The sequence below is a fragment of the Perna viridis genome, chromosome 10 (genome assembly GCF_037379345.1).
Source record: "Perna viridis isolate PV_CMFRI_1.1 ecotype Kerala chromosome 10, ASM3737934v1, whole genome shotgun sequence".
NCBI lineage: Eukaryota > Metazoa > Mollusca > Bivalvia > Mytilida > Mytilidae > Perna > Perna viridis.
The window spans coordinates 29328509-29348962 of NC_142454.1; the positions used below are offsets into that span (position 1 = coordinate 29328509).

Consider the following 20454-nt stretch of genomic DNA (forward strand, 5'->3'; position numbering starts at 1 on the left):
AAGCATCTAGATTCTTCACACAACTATCTAGATACTTCTCAAAAGCATCTAGATAGTTCTGCAAAGCATCTAGATGCTTTTGCAAAGTATCTAGATGCTTTTGCGAAGTATCTTGATGCTTTTGAGAAAAGCACCCAGATGCTTGTGAGAAGCATGTAGATAGTTGTGAGCAGCATCTAGATGCTTTTGCGAAGTATCTTGATGCTTTTGAGAAGAATCTAGATGCTTGTGAGAAGTATCTAGATAGATGTGAAAAGTATCTAGATGCTTGTGATCTTGGGTTTAGGAGTAAGATCACGTGATGTTCTGTTTTTATGGTGTGACGTAACAGGCTGGAATGAAAACCAAGTTAACACAATATAACTTTATTAAAATAGATGTTTCTTGTATGGCGGCCGTTGTCCAAATGGCCCGAATAATATAATCAAAACAATATGATAATGCATTAGAATAGGTTAATAGCTAACATTTATGCATAAATTAAACAATGGGGAATTTAACTCATATTTTGATAAAGTGGGGGAATTTAGCTCATATAATGTTATTAGACAGTGCCAAACAAATATTGTGAATTATGAAAACATGGGGCTTCTTTTACTTAAATGTAACTACATGGTTGCCATAGAAACCAAAATGTAAACAATAATGATTGACATATCTAGATAAAGATTAAATTGAAACTGTCACTAAATTGACATAATAACTACTAAAAACATATATACAACGCGCTGTGATCTAAAGAAAAAGTTAGTAAATGAAATGCAAAGCGTGCAGCATAATTGAAATTCAAGTTACGCTTAATAAACTATGTTGGTATTGAGCTGCTAAAAAGTATTACATAAGTACAGCTCATTTGTTTAATTTTACCTTTAAATGCCTATTTACGGCTGAATTCATAGCTATAAATGAAATGTAACTTTGCCGCTGTTTACAAAATAAAGTTTCAAGTGGAGATAACTCCTACAATATATCTTAAAACCAAAGCTTGAACTTGTTGCCAATAAATGCGCATGAACCATAGTAAGTATTGCAAAGTAAGTAATTGAGACAATGATTCAGTAGATTATTATAGAACTACATACACATAAGTAAATGTTAAAATGTACACACACATATATGAACACAAATAACAACTGATTGTCATGTGCTAATAAAGATATTCTATTCAGATAAAGTGCGCTAATTACTGCAAGTTAAAACACTTAAAAATAAGTATCAAAATGTAATTTATACTAAGACATAAATATCTCATATTAACTATTAAACATTCAAATTGTAATATAAAAATTTACTACTTACCTGGAATGAAAACCAAGTTAACACAATATAACTTTATTAAAATAGATGTTTCTTGTATGGCGGCCGTTGTCCAAGTGGCCGAATTTACCAAACATAAAGTTATGTTTTCACTCCAGGTGAGGCCCATTGAAGGAAAATAGCTATATACACAAAGAGCAAATATATTAAAACCCCTTATTGAACCTCTATGAAAAAATATGTGAAAAGCCATTTCATGTCACCTAATCCACCTATGTTAAGTGCTAGGACGCAGTCCTTAATCCGGATATGCTATAATCTTATCCCTGATTTTGTATAGCCTTAATTATACAGTTAATTATCAAGTCTTGGTATCTTACGTAAGATATTTACATACTTAAAACATGTTGGCACTACAGCATTATGTTTCTTTTTAAATATATGTTTATTAAAATACTTGTGAAACAATATTATGTTTTCACTCCAGGTGAGGCCCATTGAAGGAAAATAGCTATATACACAAAGAGCAAATATATTAAAACCCCTTATTGAACCTCTATGAAAAAATATGTGAAAAGCCATTTCATGTCACCTAATCCACCTATGTTAAGTGCTAGGACGCAGTCCTTAATCCGGATATGCTATAATCTTATCCCTGATTTTGTATAGCCTTAATTATACAGTTAATTATCAAGTCTTGGTATCTTACGTAAGATATTTACATACTTAAAACATGTTGGCACTACAGCATTATGTTTCTTTTTAAATATATGTTTATTAAAATACTTGAGAAACAATATTAAGTTTAGGTGACTGGCTTGGACATTACAATGTACAAACATGAAAAATATCAAATGAAACAATAAAGAAAATTTAGGTGACTGGCTTGGACATTACAATGTACAAACATGAAAAATATCAAATGAAACAATAAAGAAAAATATATGCATATTATGTACAAGAAGGGATGATGGCTTGTTTTCCCTATCACATGCTTGTGAGAAGTATCTAGATAGTTGTGAAAAGCATCCAGATGCTTGTGAGAAGCATGTAGATGCTTTTGCGAAGTATCTAGATACTCGTGATGAGTTTTTGTGTATCTAGATACTTCTAAGAAGCATCTAGTTACTTGAATGAAACTTCTAGATAGTTTAGAGAGCTGATTTTAATCAGATTGAGTTTTTACACAAATCTATTTTTATCTTTAAAACTAAGCTCTAATTGGTCGAACAATCTAGGTCATCAGTGCGGTAATAGGAAATATCACAACTTGAAGAAGTCAAATGATTCATGATGAGGTAAACAGTAAAGCTTACTTGCGTTATTGAAACCCGATAAAATCTTTATATATTCTGAAAGTAGTATCTACTAACATCACAGGGGCATGTGTACTGTGATTTTTCGAGATCGCTAGACACACCCGCTCTTTCCTATCTCACTATGTGTTGATTTAAAAATGTCCAACAGCCATCTTCCTCCGTCTATTGTCTCAATATGTAGAAACCATCAACTTTCAGGGGCGGATTCAGACACTTTGAAAAGGGGGTGCCAGTCGGGTTCCTCAGAAAATGGGGGTGCTAAGAGTTGTCAACTATTTTTTGCCAATTTTACGCATGAAAACAAATCATAAAGGGGGTTGCCAACCCCCTGCACCCCCCGGATCCGCAACTGACTTTTAAATACAATACTCACGGGAGTGGGGGGTGGTCACTTTGGTTAAAACTTTGTACGGGGATGCAGATCGAGCTAGAAAAACATCCTCATTAATATATTTGCCTGGAAGAAAATGAGTCCCACTCTTTTTTTCAGCGCGAAATATATACCATATACATATATTCTACTACTGCGTACTTGACATCTTTTGAATTAAGAGTAGATAAGTAAAAACAAAGGTCTCCAGAAGGTTGCAGAAACGGCACATAATTGCTAAATCTTTTGATGAGATTTTATATACATGTATCTGTAATTTATCAACTCGTCACCTAATCAACCAAGTTTTTTGGTTCATTCTCACTTAGCCAACATTTTGAAAATTGATAGTCTCATCTGGCCAACATAGGTAATTGGGGTGTTAAAATAACATTTAGAAATATTGTTTTTATAACTGTTTTATTGAGGCCACCCAAAGGGCTACATTTATGTTGGGTAAAATAAAAAAAAAATATTAATGATATATTTTTAAAAGTATTTATAAAATAACACAAAACATTTTTTAATAATCTTTAAAAAAATATATAAATATATATATTTTAAATATAAAAATAAAAAAAATATAAGTTTAATTTTTAAATTCTGTAAATAAAATTTAGTAAAATGAAATGACTGCTATTCTTAATTGAGAATAATTATTATTAATTGATATTAATTAATATAAATTAAAATAATTAAAGATAAGATATGTTCAGCTTGCACCACTCTACTTGACAGATGCATACTCACTATAGCTTGAGATGCTATGGAAGAGTATATAAATGTGGGGCCAACTAGCAGATTTATCATTTCATTTCTCATGGCTAACGCTCAAGTACACGTAAACTTTCTTGAAAATGGCCGCGGTGGTCATTCTTTGCTCCATAATGGTTACAAATATTCAATAAAAACTAGACGCAACGACCGTTGCTACTGGAGATGCGTCTCACGTCAATGTCCTGCTACTCTGACAACACTAGATAATGTTCCTGTTACCATAAACAACAACCACAACCATGACTCAGATAACATTAGTTTAGCAGCAGCAGCCTTTATTAATAAAGTAAAAAAGCGTTGCAGGGAAGAGGTGTCACCAATACCTTCCATTTTTGATGAGGAGCTTGGTAGTCTTCGTAATAATGAGTTTGACGATGACGTCAATGAGATGATAGAGAAAATTCCGACGTTTGAAAGTTGTAAAGCTGCACTCTACATCATGGAACCACTACGACAATAATGGTCCAAGAACTACCAACAATGTTGAGGGCTGGCACAGTAAAGTCAACAAACTTTGTCATCATGCACACCCCAATATTTTCCTAGCCATCAAATTGTTTCACAGCATACAGGCATCAAATGAGGGGAAGATTATTCAGATCAGATCTGGTGGTAAGCAGCGTGCCTCTAAAAGAAAATACAGACAAATGGAACACCGACTTCAAATTCTCAAAGAAAGATTTCAACGTGGAGAAATAACATTAATGGAATTTGCAGATAGTGCTTCTCACTTGGTTCACTTAGACTGAATAAACAATTTCACATTGTACTTGTAGTGCTCCTGATTGAACATATTTTTTAAATGTAATAAGTAAAATGTAATAACATGCAGACAATTTTTTTATATGAATATAGTGCTGATTATAAAAAAATATCATTGCTTTAATATAAAAATATGTTGTTATGTGTTATTGCTTGAAATTGTGATTTGATCAATTATTATTTCTAAAATAAAAAAATGTAAATATATATATATTTATTACTTTTTTCTATCAAACCCCTGCATATTATAAAAAACCTCAACAAACACATTTACCTTGAATAATTATTATAGTCCCCATGGAAGAGGCCCCAATCAATTAAATAATTGCAGTAAAAACAATTGCAAAGTCTCACCTAGCCTACATGAATTTAATTACCTGTAGGTACCTGAAATACAAAATGTTGGCTAAGTGAGAAGACACCAGTTTTTCCCCATTGGCTGGGTATTCGTTGCAGCACACACTAATTGAAGATGAATTGGTGATGATTGGAAAGTTTGTCTTAGCAATAAATTATACATTGAAATTGTAGATATTTGACCAATTGATATAGTACTATACTTCAGAAATGACAGCCCATTGACATAGGAAATGAAAAAATTATGACCCAATCATATATTTCAACACTAGAAAACACAGAATCATTCCAGAGTCACGTCTGCATATAATAGTATAAAGGAAGCGAACCCCAACCCCGTTATACAATTATTGTTCCCTGTGAATAAGACAGTATATATATATATCAAACAGCCACTATATAGGGCTTATAGTGCTCGAATAGGGCGATAATCGACAGCCAATCGATACGCGATTCCTAGAGATTGATGTCACTGACCGGGCTCATAAATTGTCGGTGGGGGCGATTTAGACAGAAAACTTCCTTATTTATAATTACAAGGACTTTGACCACCCTCAACCCGAAGTGTATCAAATAACCAATACATGGGGTTTGTAGTGCTCGAATAGGGCAACAATCGACAGCCAATCGATACTCGATTCCTAGAGATTGATGTCTCTGACCGGGGCTGAAATGTTGGCGGTCGGGGCGATTTTGACAGAAAAGTTGCATATATATATTTGCAACGACTTTGACCCCCGTTAACCCGAAGTGTATCAAACAGCCCATATATAGCGGTTGTAGTGCTCGAATAGGGCAATAATCGACAGCCAATCGATACTCGATTCCCAGAGATTGATGTCTCTGACCGGGGCTGAAAAGTTGGCGGTCGGGGAGATTTTGACACAAAACTTGCATATTTATATTTGCAAGGACTTTGACCATCTTCAACCCGAAGTATATTAAATAACCAATACATGGGGATTGTAGTGCTCGAATAAGGCAACAAATCGACAGCAATTCGATATTCGATTTCTAGAGATTGATGTCTCTCGCGGGGGCTCAAATATTGGCCGTCGGGGCGATTTTGACACAAAACTTGCATATTTATATTTGCAACGACTTTGACCCCCATCACCCAAAGTGTATCAGACAGCCACTATATAGGAGTTTTAGTGCTTCAATAGGGCAATAATCGACAGCCAATCGTTACTCTATTCCTTGAGACTGATGTCTCTCGCCGGAGCTCAAAAGTTGGCGGTCGGGGCGATTTTGACACAAAAGTTGTATATTTATATTTGCAACGACTTTGACCCTGCATGAACCCGAAGTGTATCAAGTAGCCACTCTGTAGGGGTTGTAGTGCTCGAATAGGGCAATAATCGACTGCCAATCGACACTCCATTCTTAAAGATTGATGTTACTGACCGGGGCTCATAATTTGGCGGTGAGGGCGATTTTGACAGAAAACATCCTTATTTATAATTGCAAGGACTTTGACCATCCTCAACCCGAAGTGTATTAAATAACCAATACATGGGGATTGTAGTGCTTGAATAGGGCAATAATCGTCAGCAATTCGATACTCGATTTCTAGAGATTGATGTCTCTCGCGGGGGCTCAAATATTGGCGGTCGAGGCGATTTTGACAGAAAAGTTGCATATTTATAGTTCCAACGACTTTGACCCCCGTTAACCCGAAGTGTATCAAACAGCCCATATATAGCGGTTGTAGTGCTCGAATAGGGCAATAATCTACAGCCAATCGATACTCGATTCCCAGAGATTGATGTCTCTGGCCGGGGCTCAAAAGTTGGCGGTCGGGGCGATTTTGACACAAAACTTGCATATTTATATTTGCAACGACTTTGACCCCCCGTAACCCGAAGTGTATCATACAGCCACTAGATAGGAGTTTTAGTGCTCGAATAGGGCAACAATTGACAGCCAATCGATACTCTTTTTCTAGAGATTGATGTTTTTGACCGGAGCTGAAATATTGGCGGTCGTGGCGATTTTGACACAAAAGTTGCATATTTATATTTGTAACGATTTTGACCACCTTAACCCGAAATGTACCAAACAGCCACTATATAGGGTTTTAGTGCTGGAACAGGACAACGATCGACAGCCAATCGATACTCGATTCCTAGAGATTGATGTCTCTGCTCGGGGCTCCAAATTTGGCGGTCGAGGTGATTTTGACACAAAACTTGCAAATTTATATTTGCAACGTCTTTTAGCACCCTTAACCCGAAGTGTGTGAAACAGCCACTATATGGGGATTATAGTGCTCGCGAAGGGCAACAATGCACAGCAAATCGATAATCGATTTCTAGAGATTAATGTCTCTGACCGGGGTTCAAAATTTGGCGGTCGGGGCGATTTTGACCGAAAACTTGCATATTTATATTTGCAAGGACTTAGACCCCCGTTAACCCGAAGTGTATCAAACAGCCCATATATAGCGGTTGTTGTGCTCGAATAGGGCAATAATCGACAGCCAATCGATACTCGATTCCCAGAGATTGACGTCTCTGACCGGAGCTCAAAAGTTGGCGATGGGGGCGATTTTGACACAAAACTTGCAAATTTATATTTGCAACGACTTTGACCCCCCGTAACCCGAAGTGTATCAGACAGCCACTATATAGGAGTTTTAGTGCTCGAATAGGGCAACAATCGACAGCCAATCAATACTCTATTCCTAGACATTGATGTTTCTGATTGGAGCTCAAAAGTTGGCGGTCGGGGCGATTTTGACAGAAAACATCCTTATTTATAATTGCAAGGACTTTGACCATCCTCAACCCGAAGTGTATTAAATAACCAATACATGCGGATTGTAGTGCTTGAATAGGGCAACAAATCGACAGCAATTCGATACTCGATTCCTAGAGATTGATTTCTCTGCTCGGGGTTCAAGTGTTGGCGGTCGGGTCAATTTTGACACAAAACATGCATATTTATGTTTGCAACGACTTTGACCCCCTTCACCCGAAGTGTATCAGACAGCCACTATATAGGAGTTTCAGTGCTTCAATAGGGCAATAATCGACAGCCAATCGTTACTCTATTCCTAGAGATTGATGTTTCTCGCCGGAGCTCAAATGTTGGCGGTCGGGGCGATTTTGACACAAAAGTTGCATATTTATATTTGCAACGACTTTGACCCTGCATTAACCCGAAGTGTATCAAGCAGCCACTATATAGGGGTTGTAGTGCTCCAATAGGGCAATAATCATCTGCCAATCGATACTCAATTCCTAGAGATTGATGTCACTGACCGGGGCTCTTAAGTTGGCGGTGGGGGCGATTTAGTCACAAAACTTCCTAATTTATATTTGCAAGGACTTTGACCACCCTTAACCCGAAGTGTATCAAATAACCAATACATGGGGGTTGTAGTGCTGGAATAGAGCAACAGTCAACACCAATGGCTACTCGATTCCTAGAGATTAATGTCTCTGACGGGGGCTCAAAATTTGGCGGTCGTGGCGATTTTGACACAAAACTTGCATATGTATATTTGCAACGACTTTGACCCCCCGTAACCCGAAGTGTATCAGACAGCCACTACATAGGAGTTTTAGTGCTGGAATAGGGCAATAATCGAAAGCCAATCGTTACTCTATTCCTAGAGATTGATGTCTCTCGGCGGAGCTCAAAAGTTGGCGGTGGGGGCGATTTTGACACAAAAGTTGCATATTTATATTTCTGACGATTTTGACCACCTTAACCCGAAGTGTACCAAACAGCCACTATATAGGGTTTTAGTGCTGGAATAGGACAACAATCGACAGCCAATCGATACTCGATTCCTAGAGATTGATGTCTCTGCTCGGGGCTCAAAATTTGGCGGTCGAGGTGATTTTGACACAAAACTTGCATATAATATTTGCAACGTCTTTGAGCACCCTTAACCCGAAGTATGTGAAATAGCCACTATATGGGGATTACAGTGCTCGAGAAGGGCAACAATGCACAGCAAATCGATAATCGATTTCTAGAGATTAATGTCTCTGACCGGGGTTCAAGTGTTGGCGGTCGGGTCAATTTTGACACAAAACATGCACATTTATATTTACAACGACTTTGACCCCCTTCACCCGAAGTGTATCAGACAGCCACTATATAGGAGTTTCAGTGCTTCAATAGGGCAATAATCGACAGCCAATCGTTACTCAATTCCTAGAGATTGATGTCACTGGCCGGGGCTCATAATTTGGCGGTCGGGGCGATTTTGACACAAAAGTTGCATATTTATATTTGCAACGACTTTGAGCCTACATGAACCCGAAGTGTATCAAGCAGCCACTATATAGGGGTTGTAGTGCTCGAATAGGGCAATAATCGATACTCAATTCCTAGAGATTGATGTCACTGGCCGGGGCTCATAATTTGGCGGTCGGGGCGATTTTGACAGAAAACATCCTTATTTATAATTGCAAGGACTTTGACCATCCTCAACCCGAAGTGTATTAAATAACCAATACATGGGGATTGTAGTGCTGGAATATGGCAACAATCGACAGCAATTCGATACTCGATTTCTAGAGATTGATGTCTCTCGCGGGGGCTCAAATATTGGCGGTCGGGGCGATTTTGCCACAAAAGTTGCATATTTATATTTCCAACGACTTTGACCCCCCTTCACCCGACGTGTATCAGACAGCCACTATATAGGAGTTTTAGTGCTCGAATATGGCAACAATCGACAGCCAATCGATACTCGATTCCCAGAGATTGATGTCTCTGACCGGGGCTCAAAAGTTGGCGGTGGGGGCGATTTTGACACAAAACTTGCATATTTATATTTGCAACGACTTTGACCCCCCGGAACCCGAAGTATATCAGACAGCCACTATATAGGAGTTTTAGTGCTTGAATAGGGCAACAATCGACAGCCAATCGTTACTCAATTCCTAGAGATTGATGTCACTGGCCGGGGCTCATAATTTGGCGGTCGGGGCGATTTTGACAGAAAACATCCTTATTTATAATTGCAAGGACTTTGACCATCCTCAACCCGAAGTGTATTAAATAACCAATACATGCGGATTGTAGTGCTTGAATAGGGCAACAAATCGACAGCAATTCGATACTCGATTCCTAGAGATTGATTTCTCTGCTCGAGGTTCAAGTGTTGGCGGTCGGGTCAATTTTGACACAAAACATGCATATTTATATTTGCAACGACTTTGACCCCCTTCACCCGAAGTGTATCAGACAGCCACTATATAGGAGTTTTAGTGCTTCAATAGGGCAATAATCGACAGCCAATCGTTACTCTATTCCTAGAGATTGATGTTTCTCGCCGGAGCTCAAATATTGGCGGTCGGGGCGATTTTGACACAAAAGTTGCATATTTATATTTGCAACGACTTTGACCCTGCATTAACCCGAAGTGTATCAAGCAGCCACTATATAGGGGTTGTAGTGCTCCAATAGGGCAATAATCGACTGCCAATCGATACTCAATTCCTAGAGATTGATGTCACTGACCGGGGCTCATAAGTTGGCGGTGGGGGCGATTTAGTCACAAAACTTCCTAATTTATATTTGCAAGGACTTTGACCACCCTTAACCCGAAGTGTATCAAATAACCAATACATGGGGGTTGTAGTGCTGGAATAGAGCAACAATCAACACCAATCGAAACTCGATTCCTAGAGATTGATGTCTCTGACCGGGGTTCACAATTTGGCGGTCGGGGCGATTTTGACACAAAAGTTGCATATATATATTTGCAACGATTTTGACCCTGCATTCACCCGAAGTGTCCCAAACAGCCCATATATAGCGGTTGTAGTGCTGCAATAGGGCAATAATCGACAGCCAATCGATACTCGATTCCCTGAGATTGATGTCTCTGATCGGGGCTCAAAGGTTGGCGGTCGGGGCGAGTTTGACACAAAACTTGCAAATTTATATTTGCAACGACTTTGACCCCCCGTAACCCGAAGTGTATCAGACAGCCACTATATAGGGGTTGTAGTGCTCCAATAGGGCAATAATCGACTGCCAATCGATACTCAATTCCTAGAGATTGATGTTTCTGACCGGAGCTCAAATGTTGGCGGTCGGGGTGATTTTGACAGAAAACATCCTTATTTATAATTGCAAGGACTTTGACCATCCTCAACCCGAAGTGTATTAAATAACCAATACATGGGGATTGTAGTGCTAGAATAGGGCAACAATCGACATCACATTGATAATCGATTTCTAGAGATTGACGTCTCTGATCGGGGCTCCAAATTTGGCCGAAGGGGCGATTTTTACACAAAACTTGCATATTTATATTTGCAACGACTTTTGCCCCCTTCACCCGAAGTGTATAAAACAATCACTATATGGGGTTGTAGTGCTCGTATAGGGCAACAATCGATACTGGATTTCTAAAGATTGATGTCTCTGACCGGGGCTCAAAAGTTGGCGGTCGGAGCGATTTTGATACAAAACTTGCATATTTATATTTGCAACGACTTTGACACCCTGCACCGGAATTGTATCAAACTGTCGCTATGTAGGGTTGTAGTGTTCGAGTAGGGGAATAATAGATAGCCAATCGATACTCGATTGCTAGAGATTGATGTCTCTGACCGGAGCTCAAATGTTGGCGTTTGGGGCGATTTTGACACAAAACTTGCATATTTATATTTGCAACGACTTTGACCCCCAATTAACTAGAAGTGTATCAAACAGGCACTATATGGGGCTTGTAGTGCTCGAATAGGGCAATAATCAACACCAATCGATACTCGATTCCTAGAGATTGATGTCACTGACCGGGGCTCAAAAGTTGGCGGTGGGGGCGATTTTGACACAAAACTTCCTAATCTATATTTGCAAGGACTTTGCCTCGGGCCATTATAGGCATACAGAATGTACATGTATAACGTGGCTATTATAAGAGAAACACTTTTATTAATTATTTTACTTTTACTAATTGTGATTGCAATTACTCCATATGAATAACTAGGTACCTGTACATGTATTTTTAATCTTGTACTTGTCTATAAATTTACGATTTTTGTTTTGTTTTGTACTGTTTTTTTTTTGTTTTTTGTTTTTGTTTTTTGTTTTTGTTTTCTGTTTTGTTATGTTTTTGTTGTTTTGTTTTGTTTTTTTGTGTGGGGGGGGTGATTTGAAAAGACAACAGTATGAAATCATATGCATTGAGACCCGTGCAGGTCCGGGTGTCAAAAGTATTGGCCTGCAGCAGCGCTAAGTTTGTCGTAAAAGGCGACTAAATAGTGCCCTGAACCATAGTCGGGGGCTAGGGCGCTCTGCCCACAGAGCAAATGGTTTGTGTGCCCAGGTGGTGGAATGGGGTACCCAGGCGTGTTACATGCTGAGGTTGTCAGGCTATAATACGGAAAACCTGACCGCAAACCATAGCGGTGCACCGTGTTGGGAAAGATGTTACATTCCTCGCACCTTAAAAAACCCTACTGTAGTATTCTCCCGGAGTAGGAACCATAGGGCTCCGCCACAGGAGGCTAAATTGCCCGACCCTACCCACTTCTCCCTATTTCCAGCGGCAATCAAAATTTTTCGACCCCATTATCCTTGTGTCCCATCGCATTTTTTATTTCATCATCATTTCATGTTCATTTTATCATCCAATTCATGGTCATCGCCTGAATATAGCTGGAATATTGCTGCTCGGGCGTTAAAACCTAACAAACAAACAAACAGACAAACATCATATGCATTGATAATAGATTCTGACTATGTCCTGAAATAAAGTTGGTTAATAAAAGTATCAATGCATGGCTTTTTCCATATTGGCCTTGTAACATGCCCGTGGTATTAATAATGACTTTGGATGGCTGTAATTGCCATTATTAATACATCGGGCATGTTACAGGGCCATACATTATTACTATAATAATCATGATAATAGTATTACACCCGTCTAATTTATGTCGATGATTAAAACTCCCAAAACATTACATGTATACATGCATTTACATGTGCATAGAAGTCATTCAACATGTTTTATTTTGTCTAGAACGATTATTAACTTTTAACATACTTTGTTTCAGTCTTGCTGCCTTAATGGTTAATCTTGTGGTACTATTTTTATACAAGTATACCAAGGTCACAATAGCAGGTAAATACAGTGAGAGGGGTATGTTAGATAAGTGACAGAACCGTCTAAGTGGTCTCGTTGTAGCTACCTTGCTCGAGTGAGAAATGTAGTGAATTTGATTCCTAGTCTTTAAATTGGGTAGTCATTGCTTCTCCACTAAGTACGTGGCATAAATGAGACACATGTGCATGTAGAATGACAACGGATTTAGTAGGAGACTAATAGTAGTTTGGGTTAATAGTATGACACACGGCTGTTTAAGTCCTATTCGGAAGAAAATTATCGCTAGTTTTTTTTCATATTTATGTACATTGTATGCCGCCGTAATCTACCTTGGTCGATTTTACTGAAATTTTCAGGTTTTCGGAGGGTACCCTAATTGCATTCTTTGAATACGACTTAAACAATTTAAAGCAAAATATCTCTTAATTGGTACGCATGCATTAGTTTTAGAAACTCCTTTTTGTAAAATGTAATTCCAAATCATCTTCCAAAAATACGGAAGATGATGTTTTCAACATGCTTGAATTTTTGATCGACAACATATTTCTCCAGTGTGGTGGACGCGTTTTTCATCAAAAGGTAGGCATTCCAATGGGAACAAATTGTACTTCTCTACTTGCTGGCTATTCGCTCACTTTTATGAGGGTGACTGTATAGCTGATCTGATCCGAAAGAAAGGAAATTGTTTAGCTAGATCTTTAAAATTTAGTTTCCGTTATATAGATGACGTAATATCGTTAACAAATCCTAGTTTCTGGGATTTTATACATTGCATCTACCCCAAAGAACTTGAGATAAAGGACACTATAAGACACTGTGAAGTCAGCCGCATACCTTGATCTACACTTAGAGATCGATGGTAAAGGAAAACTGTCGACCAAACTGTACGACAAACGTGATGACTTTTCATTTAAAATTGTCAACTTGGTCCATGCTCCCAGTTTGTAGTGGAGTCCGACTTTCTCATTCACTTTCGTTACTTTGTATTTATTATTTTAGTTACTTTATGTTAGTTGTCGTGTTTGATTGTTCTCTATTTCTGGTCTTGGTCCCTGGATTACATTTTTGATTACCGCTATAACCTTGGTTACCTTTGGTAAAATTTATGTAATTTTGAATAATAGTATGGATTATCTCGCATTAATGATAAAAAAAATGCTATTTTTTCGATGTCAATTCTTTTTAATATTTTCCTTTTTAATATACTGGAAGGATATAGTGCAAGAACTTTACAACAAAACGTCGTGCATGTTGACTCATTTATCGAATATCTCGAGTGGTTGCCTTAACCGTATAAGGAAACATTTGTTTTCTGCAGACACCCACTTTTTGTCGTAGATGTTCAAATAAAACTATCTGCACAGGGTTTGGTCATATATTAGTTCATGTTTTTTTTATAATAATGAATCATGCTTGATCATGTAAGACATGATTTTTCCCGAAATGGCACATTCAAAATAACAAATAGGAATTTGTTGTCCAAGTCGAAAAGTTAAGGTACAAAAGTGTGATGTTTTTTTTTATAAAACACATGCACGATTTTAGTTTATAAATTCAAAAACTTTGATGGTTGTAAGGGATCAATATGCCCATGGGGCAACCTCTGCTCTATCACCCGATATATAATATTGCTGTCATACTGTTAAGGCAAATTAACGAAAATCGCTACCCTGCTACACTAAAAATTGCTTCAAATAATGGCTCCAAGATTGGTGATACATGCTTACATATACATGTTCATGCGGGCTGTTGTCTCTATGAACTAAATGTAGCACTATAAAGATCGACTAGTACGACTAGTACAAAGCAGGTTATGTCCGATTTGCCAAATTTTGCAACCTTTTTTTCCTAATATGCATGGAATGATTTCCACCAATATACTAAATGTAAGCCAAAATTGGAAAGATCCTCAATGTATGCATTTTATACATTTAACACAGACAAAATTTTCGAAAATCTCCTTACAGAAATAACAAGAACTATATGCATTATACAACTTGTACATTTTTGTAGTACATAACCAATAATCTTATCTTCTTTTTCAGTCAAATGGTCCCTAAGAACAGACCCTATTGTGTTTAAACATGATGTGACGCTTTTTTGTTCTCTCCCAAACAACTTTAATAAGGGTTATCCACGACAATGGAAAAGAGATAATAAGGTGTTGATTTCAGATGAGGGTCCTGCGAACAAATATAAGTACGAAGGATTATTGGAACAAGATGGTTTTACTCTTACAATAAAAAACTTTGCGATGGAAGATTTTAGTCAGAATTATTCTTGTCTGTACGGATTTGAGGAGTATACGGCGAATCTGAAAACAACAAATTACCAATGTAAGTATTCGATATATCATTGTACATTGCGGTAATTAAAACAAAAGTTTATCAATTATGGACTTTAAACGAAGTCAATACGTTATATATTGACTTGTTCAGGTCATAATGACCGAGGACGAAGTCCGATGTCAATATAATCTAACAAGTCTATTTTTAACGTATTGACTGAGTGAAAATCCTTAATTTGAAGTCCGATGTCAATATAATCTAACAAGTCTATTTTTAACGTATTGACTGAGTGAAAATCCTTAATTTGTATATTTCATATGTAGATAATATATTTTCGTTTTGTCTGTGACGCTTTCGCCGTCACTGGCTAAGAGTAATTACGGAACGGAACGGAACATACCCGGATCTAAATTTAGTAGTATAGCGTCAATATATTTAAAAATAGAAACCAGGCCTCATGTACGTGAAATATGCTTTGCATCACGTGATCATAATAACCAATCAACAAAGTAGACCGTTACACCATATGTCATATTAAAAGTTATTCAATGAATCTTGTCTGCAGCAATTGAAACCCATTAGGACTGAGATATTTGTTCTGTTAAGGACAACGTTCGGTTTACACAGGTTAAAATATTGAAATTGATAGGAAAGGACAGTTTACACTGCACATGGTTACTGGTTTATTCAGTGTTCAGTTTAGACAAATATCACTTTACGCTGAAGTTGCAATATAAAACAACGATGTGTTTATAGCAATGAGCCACTTCCGGGAGGTTCGAAATTCGATACATGTAGCATGTGTATGCAGTGTATAACACATGTTACATGTACTTAAACCATTGTTGTGACGTCAACCTATTGTTTTAACAGAGGTTTTTTTACGAATCAACGGTGAACATTCAGTTATAGATAAAACTTTCCAAAAACAAGTCAGTGAGTAGTTTAAAGAAAGTGTAAGCCGTGTTCGATTTATCAGTGCGCCACTAATTACCATTTGTCCAAAAAGAACTAACGAAAAAATTCAAATTCAGTCATTTTATTAACATTGACTTCTGAATGTATATCCGCGAATCCAAGTTGGGTTTCAGTTAATCCTTTCGCCAGTTTGTTTACCTGGCGTTTAACTGTACATTTTGCTTGCTTCATAGTGATAACTTGCGATTTCATGTGCTAGAGTACATGCACTTAATTTTGTATAATATGATAGCTACTTTTAAGGACCACATTTGTTTAAAGGATTTTGTTTTCAAAATAAGAAGGAAATGGAGACAAACCTTTTAGCTTTTTCATTGGAAAAAATATTATGATAAATATGCCGATCGGAAATTCGAAAAAAAAAATCGAATTGACGATCTAGCTCTTCGGTATGGTCATGTCATAGTAACTCCGTATCATCAACTGTTCACATATTTACCTCTTGCTATGGAAGTAGTGTCAAAAGGCCGATTCTGCCCCACATGCAGAAATCCTGCATAAAATCCCCAACCCCGACGGCCAAATGCAAACGGACGGCATCCCTATTGAGCATAGGGTAAATACAAGAATTATGGCTTTTGCACATAGCATGAGTCAGGTCGCCCCAGAGGATAGTGGGGATGTGGATAAGGACACCTTAAAGAGAGGTGTGTCACAGATTGAAATAAATAAAGGGATGGCATCCAATAGTGATAATATGGATCGCTTCCAGGATTTCTTTCTGGAAAATCAAGAAGATTTGGAGGATACCATTCCAACCCCAATCCCCCAAAGGCAGCAGCAGTGCTGCGATAACCCCAACATGGCGCAGACGGATAAGCATACCTAGATGTGCCAAAATTGTGGTGCGCAGTCCGCCAAGCCGCGATTTGAGCATCAACCAGATGGGGAGCAGAAGACCACCTGCGATTATCCACTGAAAAGGAAGAAGGGGCAGTTCTGCAAGAGCAAGCCCGGGATGGGTGGTCGCTGCTGGAGGCATAGCAAGCAACCACGCCAGCAGGAGGAAGAGGTCATCCCAGTCGAGGGGAAGATGGTGGTCAAAGAAACCATGAAGACCCTCCGTGAAATAGCTAAGGATGAGGGTCTGAGGGGATTCAGTAGGAAGAACAAGGAGGCCTTGGTGAAGCTCATCGAGGAGAAAACCGTAAATGTACCCGTAGGGAAGTCTTCAGCAAGATGCAGCTGAAAGCACTCGCCAAGAATCGCGGGCTCACCAGGTACTCCCGGCTCAAGAGAGAGGATCTACTCCAGCAGGTGGAAGAGAGCATCAGAAGCGCCCCAGTCGAAGAGGAGATCAAGATCACCGATAGGCGTCAGGCACTGAATGGGGTATTTGGCACGGTCGTCATCGAACCTTTGAAGCCGCACGACGTGGCCACCTATCTGAAGGTAAGTCGAAGCACCATCACCACCACCATCTCCGATCCGCTTGCTCAAAAGAAGGGATTGAAGGTGAACTTAGTGCTTCTTGCAGAGCTGGTGAGGACCAACCCCGCGACCGGAGAAAATACCTACGTCACCCCTTACTTCCGATCACGCACGACAATGATCGGAGAATCTGACGACCTCGAATCGGAGATCACCTACATGATTGAGAAGATCAAGGAAAGTATGACAAAGTACATGCGTGAAGGTAGTGGGTGGACTTTCGGCAGCGTCGAGAAGCTAGAAGTCCACCTCAACCAATTCAAGCCGCTCAAGGGGGCTTCCTTCATACCGACCCCATCAGCACTCGCGAAAAAGAAGGCCATCATCAACGTGCGGAACGAGGATCAGGAGTGCTTCAGATGGGCTATCCTCTCTGCTCTTCATCATGAGGAGGTGGACCAGAAACATACCAATCGCCCCAGTCAGTACGCAAAGTGGGAGAATGAGCTAAAATTCGAAGGCATCGACTTCCCGGTTTCGCTCAAGGCAATCGATAAATTTGAAAGGCAGAATCCTGCCATCAACGTCAACGTCTTCGGTTTCAACGGCGTAAAGAAGGGTGAGGATGAGGAAGAGGATCTCCTGGTCTATCCCCTCAGGATATCTAAGAATACGGGCCCCACCCACGTAGATCTTCTCTTCCTGACTCGGGAAGGCAAGCAGCATTACTGCTGGATCAAGAGCTTCTCTCGACTCCTGAGCTCTCAAATCTCAGAGCATGGTCATGAGCTCTTCTTCTGTCGCAGATGCCTCTCCCTTTTCTCCAGGCAGGATCTCTTGGACGATCATATGGAATATTGCAGCCAGAAGGATGCCATCAGGATCGAGATGCCGGAGGAAGGATCCGCCATAGCCTTTCACAACCACAAGAAGCAGATGAGAGTCCCATTCGCGATCTATGCGGACTTTGAATGCTTCACGGAGAAGATCGATACCTGCCAGCCCGATCCGACCAAGTCCTACACGAAGCAATATCAGCAGCACCGACCATCAGGTTTCTGCTATCGCGTGAAGTATGCCCACGGCGACTACAAGGAATCGGTCGTCTACTGCGGGGAAGATGCGGCTAAGAAATTCGTGCAGTGCATCGCATCACTAGTCTGGGATTGCCACGGGATAGCTCAGACGCGGTCACGAAGCGATGGGTCAATCAGCAGATGAAAGACGGTATGAAAGACCTCGAAGAGCTAGAATCGGAAATGAAGCAGATGCAGATGACCATCAAGCGGATGCAAAGGGAGTATGACGCATCCATCAAAGACCTTACCAAAAAACTAATGACCGTGGAAGATGGTAAAGTCGATAAGTCGGAGTGCGTCTCGACCAATGGCGGCTTGATGACTAAGGACCTAAATATGCAAAAAATATCACCTGCTAAATCTCCCTCTCCCCAGGACTGCGTCGCTAGGGCCTGGGCGATGGTAAAGATCTCCGTCCAGCGCGGAGTATATCCCTTCTCGAAGATGCCCTTCTTCTTGGTGGTCCGGACCTGATCGCCGACGTCGAATGGCTGAGGCTGCATGGATGGGAGGTCTCCGTAGAGATTCCAGAAGACCTTGGCCTCGTGCTCTTTCTGGCTGGCGGCGATGGGGGTCATCTTCATGGATCGATGCTTGGAGGTATTATACTGGTGGACGAGATCGTCCAGGACGGGAAGGTAGGCGCGCGTGGAATTGGCCGAAAAGTATTTGAACATCTCCTTCATGGTACGATTCCAGCGCTCCACCAGGCTCGATTTCTCTTCGTCCTCGGTGGAGTAGAGATCGACGTCGTGCTTCCGGAGCAGATCCTTCACCTCGCGATTATAAAATTCCGTGCCCTTATCGGTCCAAAGCTTCTCGGGCGTGCGATCCTTGAAGACGGTCCGGAAGGCATCTCGCAACGTGGTGCCTTTCTTATCCGTACATGGAGAAGACGTCGATGATGCTCAGAAGGTATTTGAAGCCTCGATTATTGCGGGAGAAGGCGCTCATATCTACGAGATCGGCAGCCCAGGTATCATCCACCCCATCTACCACCACGCGGCGCTTCTGAAATTTGCGCCGGACTGGCTTGTGCAGCTCTTCGGCTAGCTCATCCGTCCATCGGACTTTTTTTTTCCCACGCCCAGGCCAAATCGTGCTTTGGTGCCGATGATGGGTCTGACGATGCCACGCTCGAGGCGCTCGCGTGCGGTGGGATTGGGTATGGCATCGAGGGAGGCTAGCATCGTCTTATCGCAGATCGAATTTCGTGCGGCCGTATCCTTATGCTTGGCGTAGCAAAGATCGTGGCGATAGGCGGCCTCATCGACTCGGTTGATGGGTCTAGACCAAGGTTTGGGGGTGCCGTCGGCATTGAGTCGCTGGCTGAGTCTGGTCCCCGGACCGGTGAAATTATGCCCCGGCAGATGTATCTCGATGGGCAGCCGCACTCGGCACAGGTCCCCACCTTCCGCCGCCGCCGTCCGTCGTCGCTCATGATTACGGCGCGATTATTCGTCTCCGCACTTCAAGCAGTATATTCCCATTGTATATAGATAAATGGACGTTGAAGACCTTACCTACGATGAGCCCGCCGCGAGTCGTCGGCATAACCACTTTCTCCTCCCGCAGCGATCCATCCGAGGTCTGATCATCGGGAAGTCAGACTGCGGCAAGACGACTCTGCTGACTCTCCTGCGCGATGGATGGCTCGATTACGATCGCCTCTACGTCTTCGGAAAATCGCTCCACCAGCCCATCTATCAGCTGCTGCGGCAGGCGCTGGGGAAAGGATTTTCGAAAGACGATATCCGCGACCTTCTCTCCATCAAGGATCGCTATCCCCACTCTCTGGTCGACGTGGTGCAAA

The 20454-nt window shown here is 40.4% G+C and overlaps 1 protein-coding gene across 1 annotated transcript in view; it reads left to right on the forward strand.

Annotated features, from left to right (window-relative positions):
- The first annotated feature begins 2490 nt into the window (after positions 1-2490).
- Positions 2491-20454, forward strand: part of LOC148605286 (uncharacterized) — a 36805-nt gene continuing 18841 nt past the window's right edge. The window contains exons 1-3 of the mRNA XM_088547571.1: positions 2491-2555; positions 12876-12943; positions 14971-15261. Of these exons, the coding sequence (XP_088403697.1) occupies positions 2548-2555; positions 12876-12943; positions 14971-15261 (367 nt within the window). The 5' untranslated portion in view covers positions 2491-2547. The remainder of the gene's footprint in view (positions 2556-12875; positions 12944-14970; positions 15262-20454) is intronic.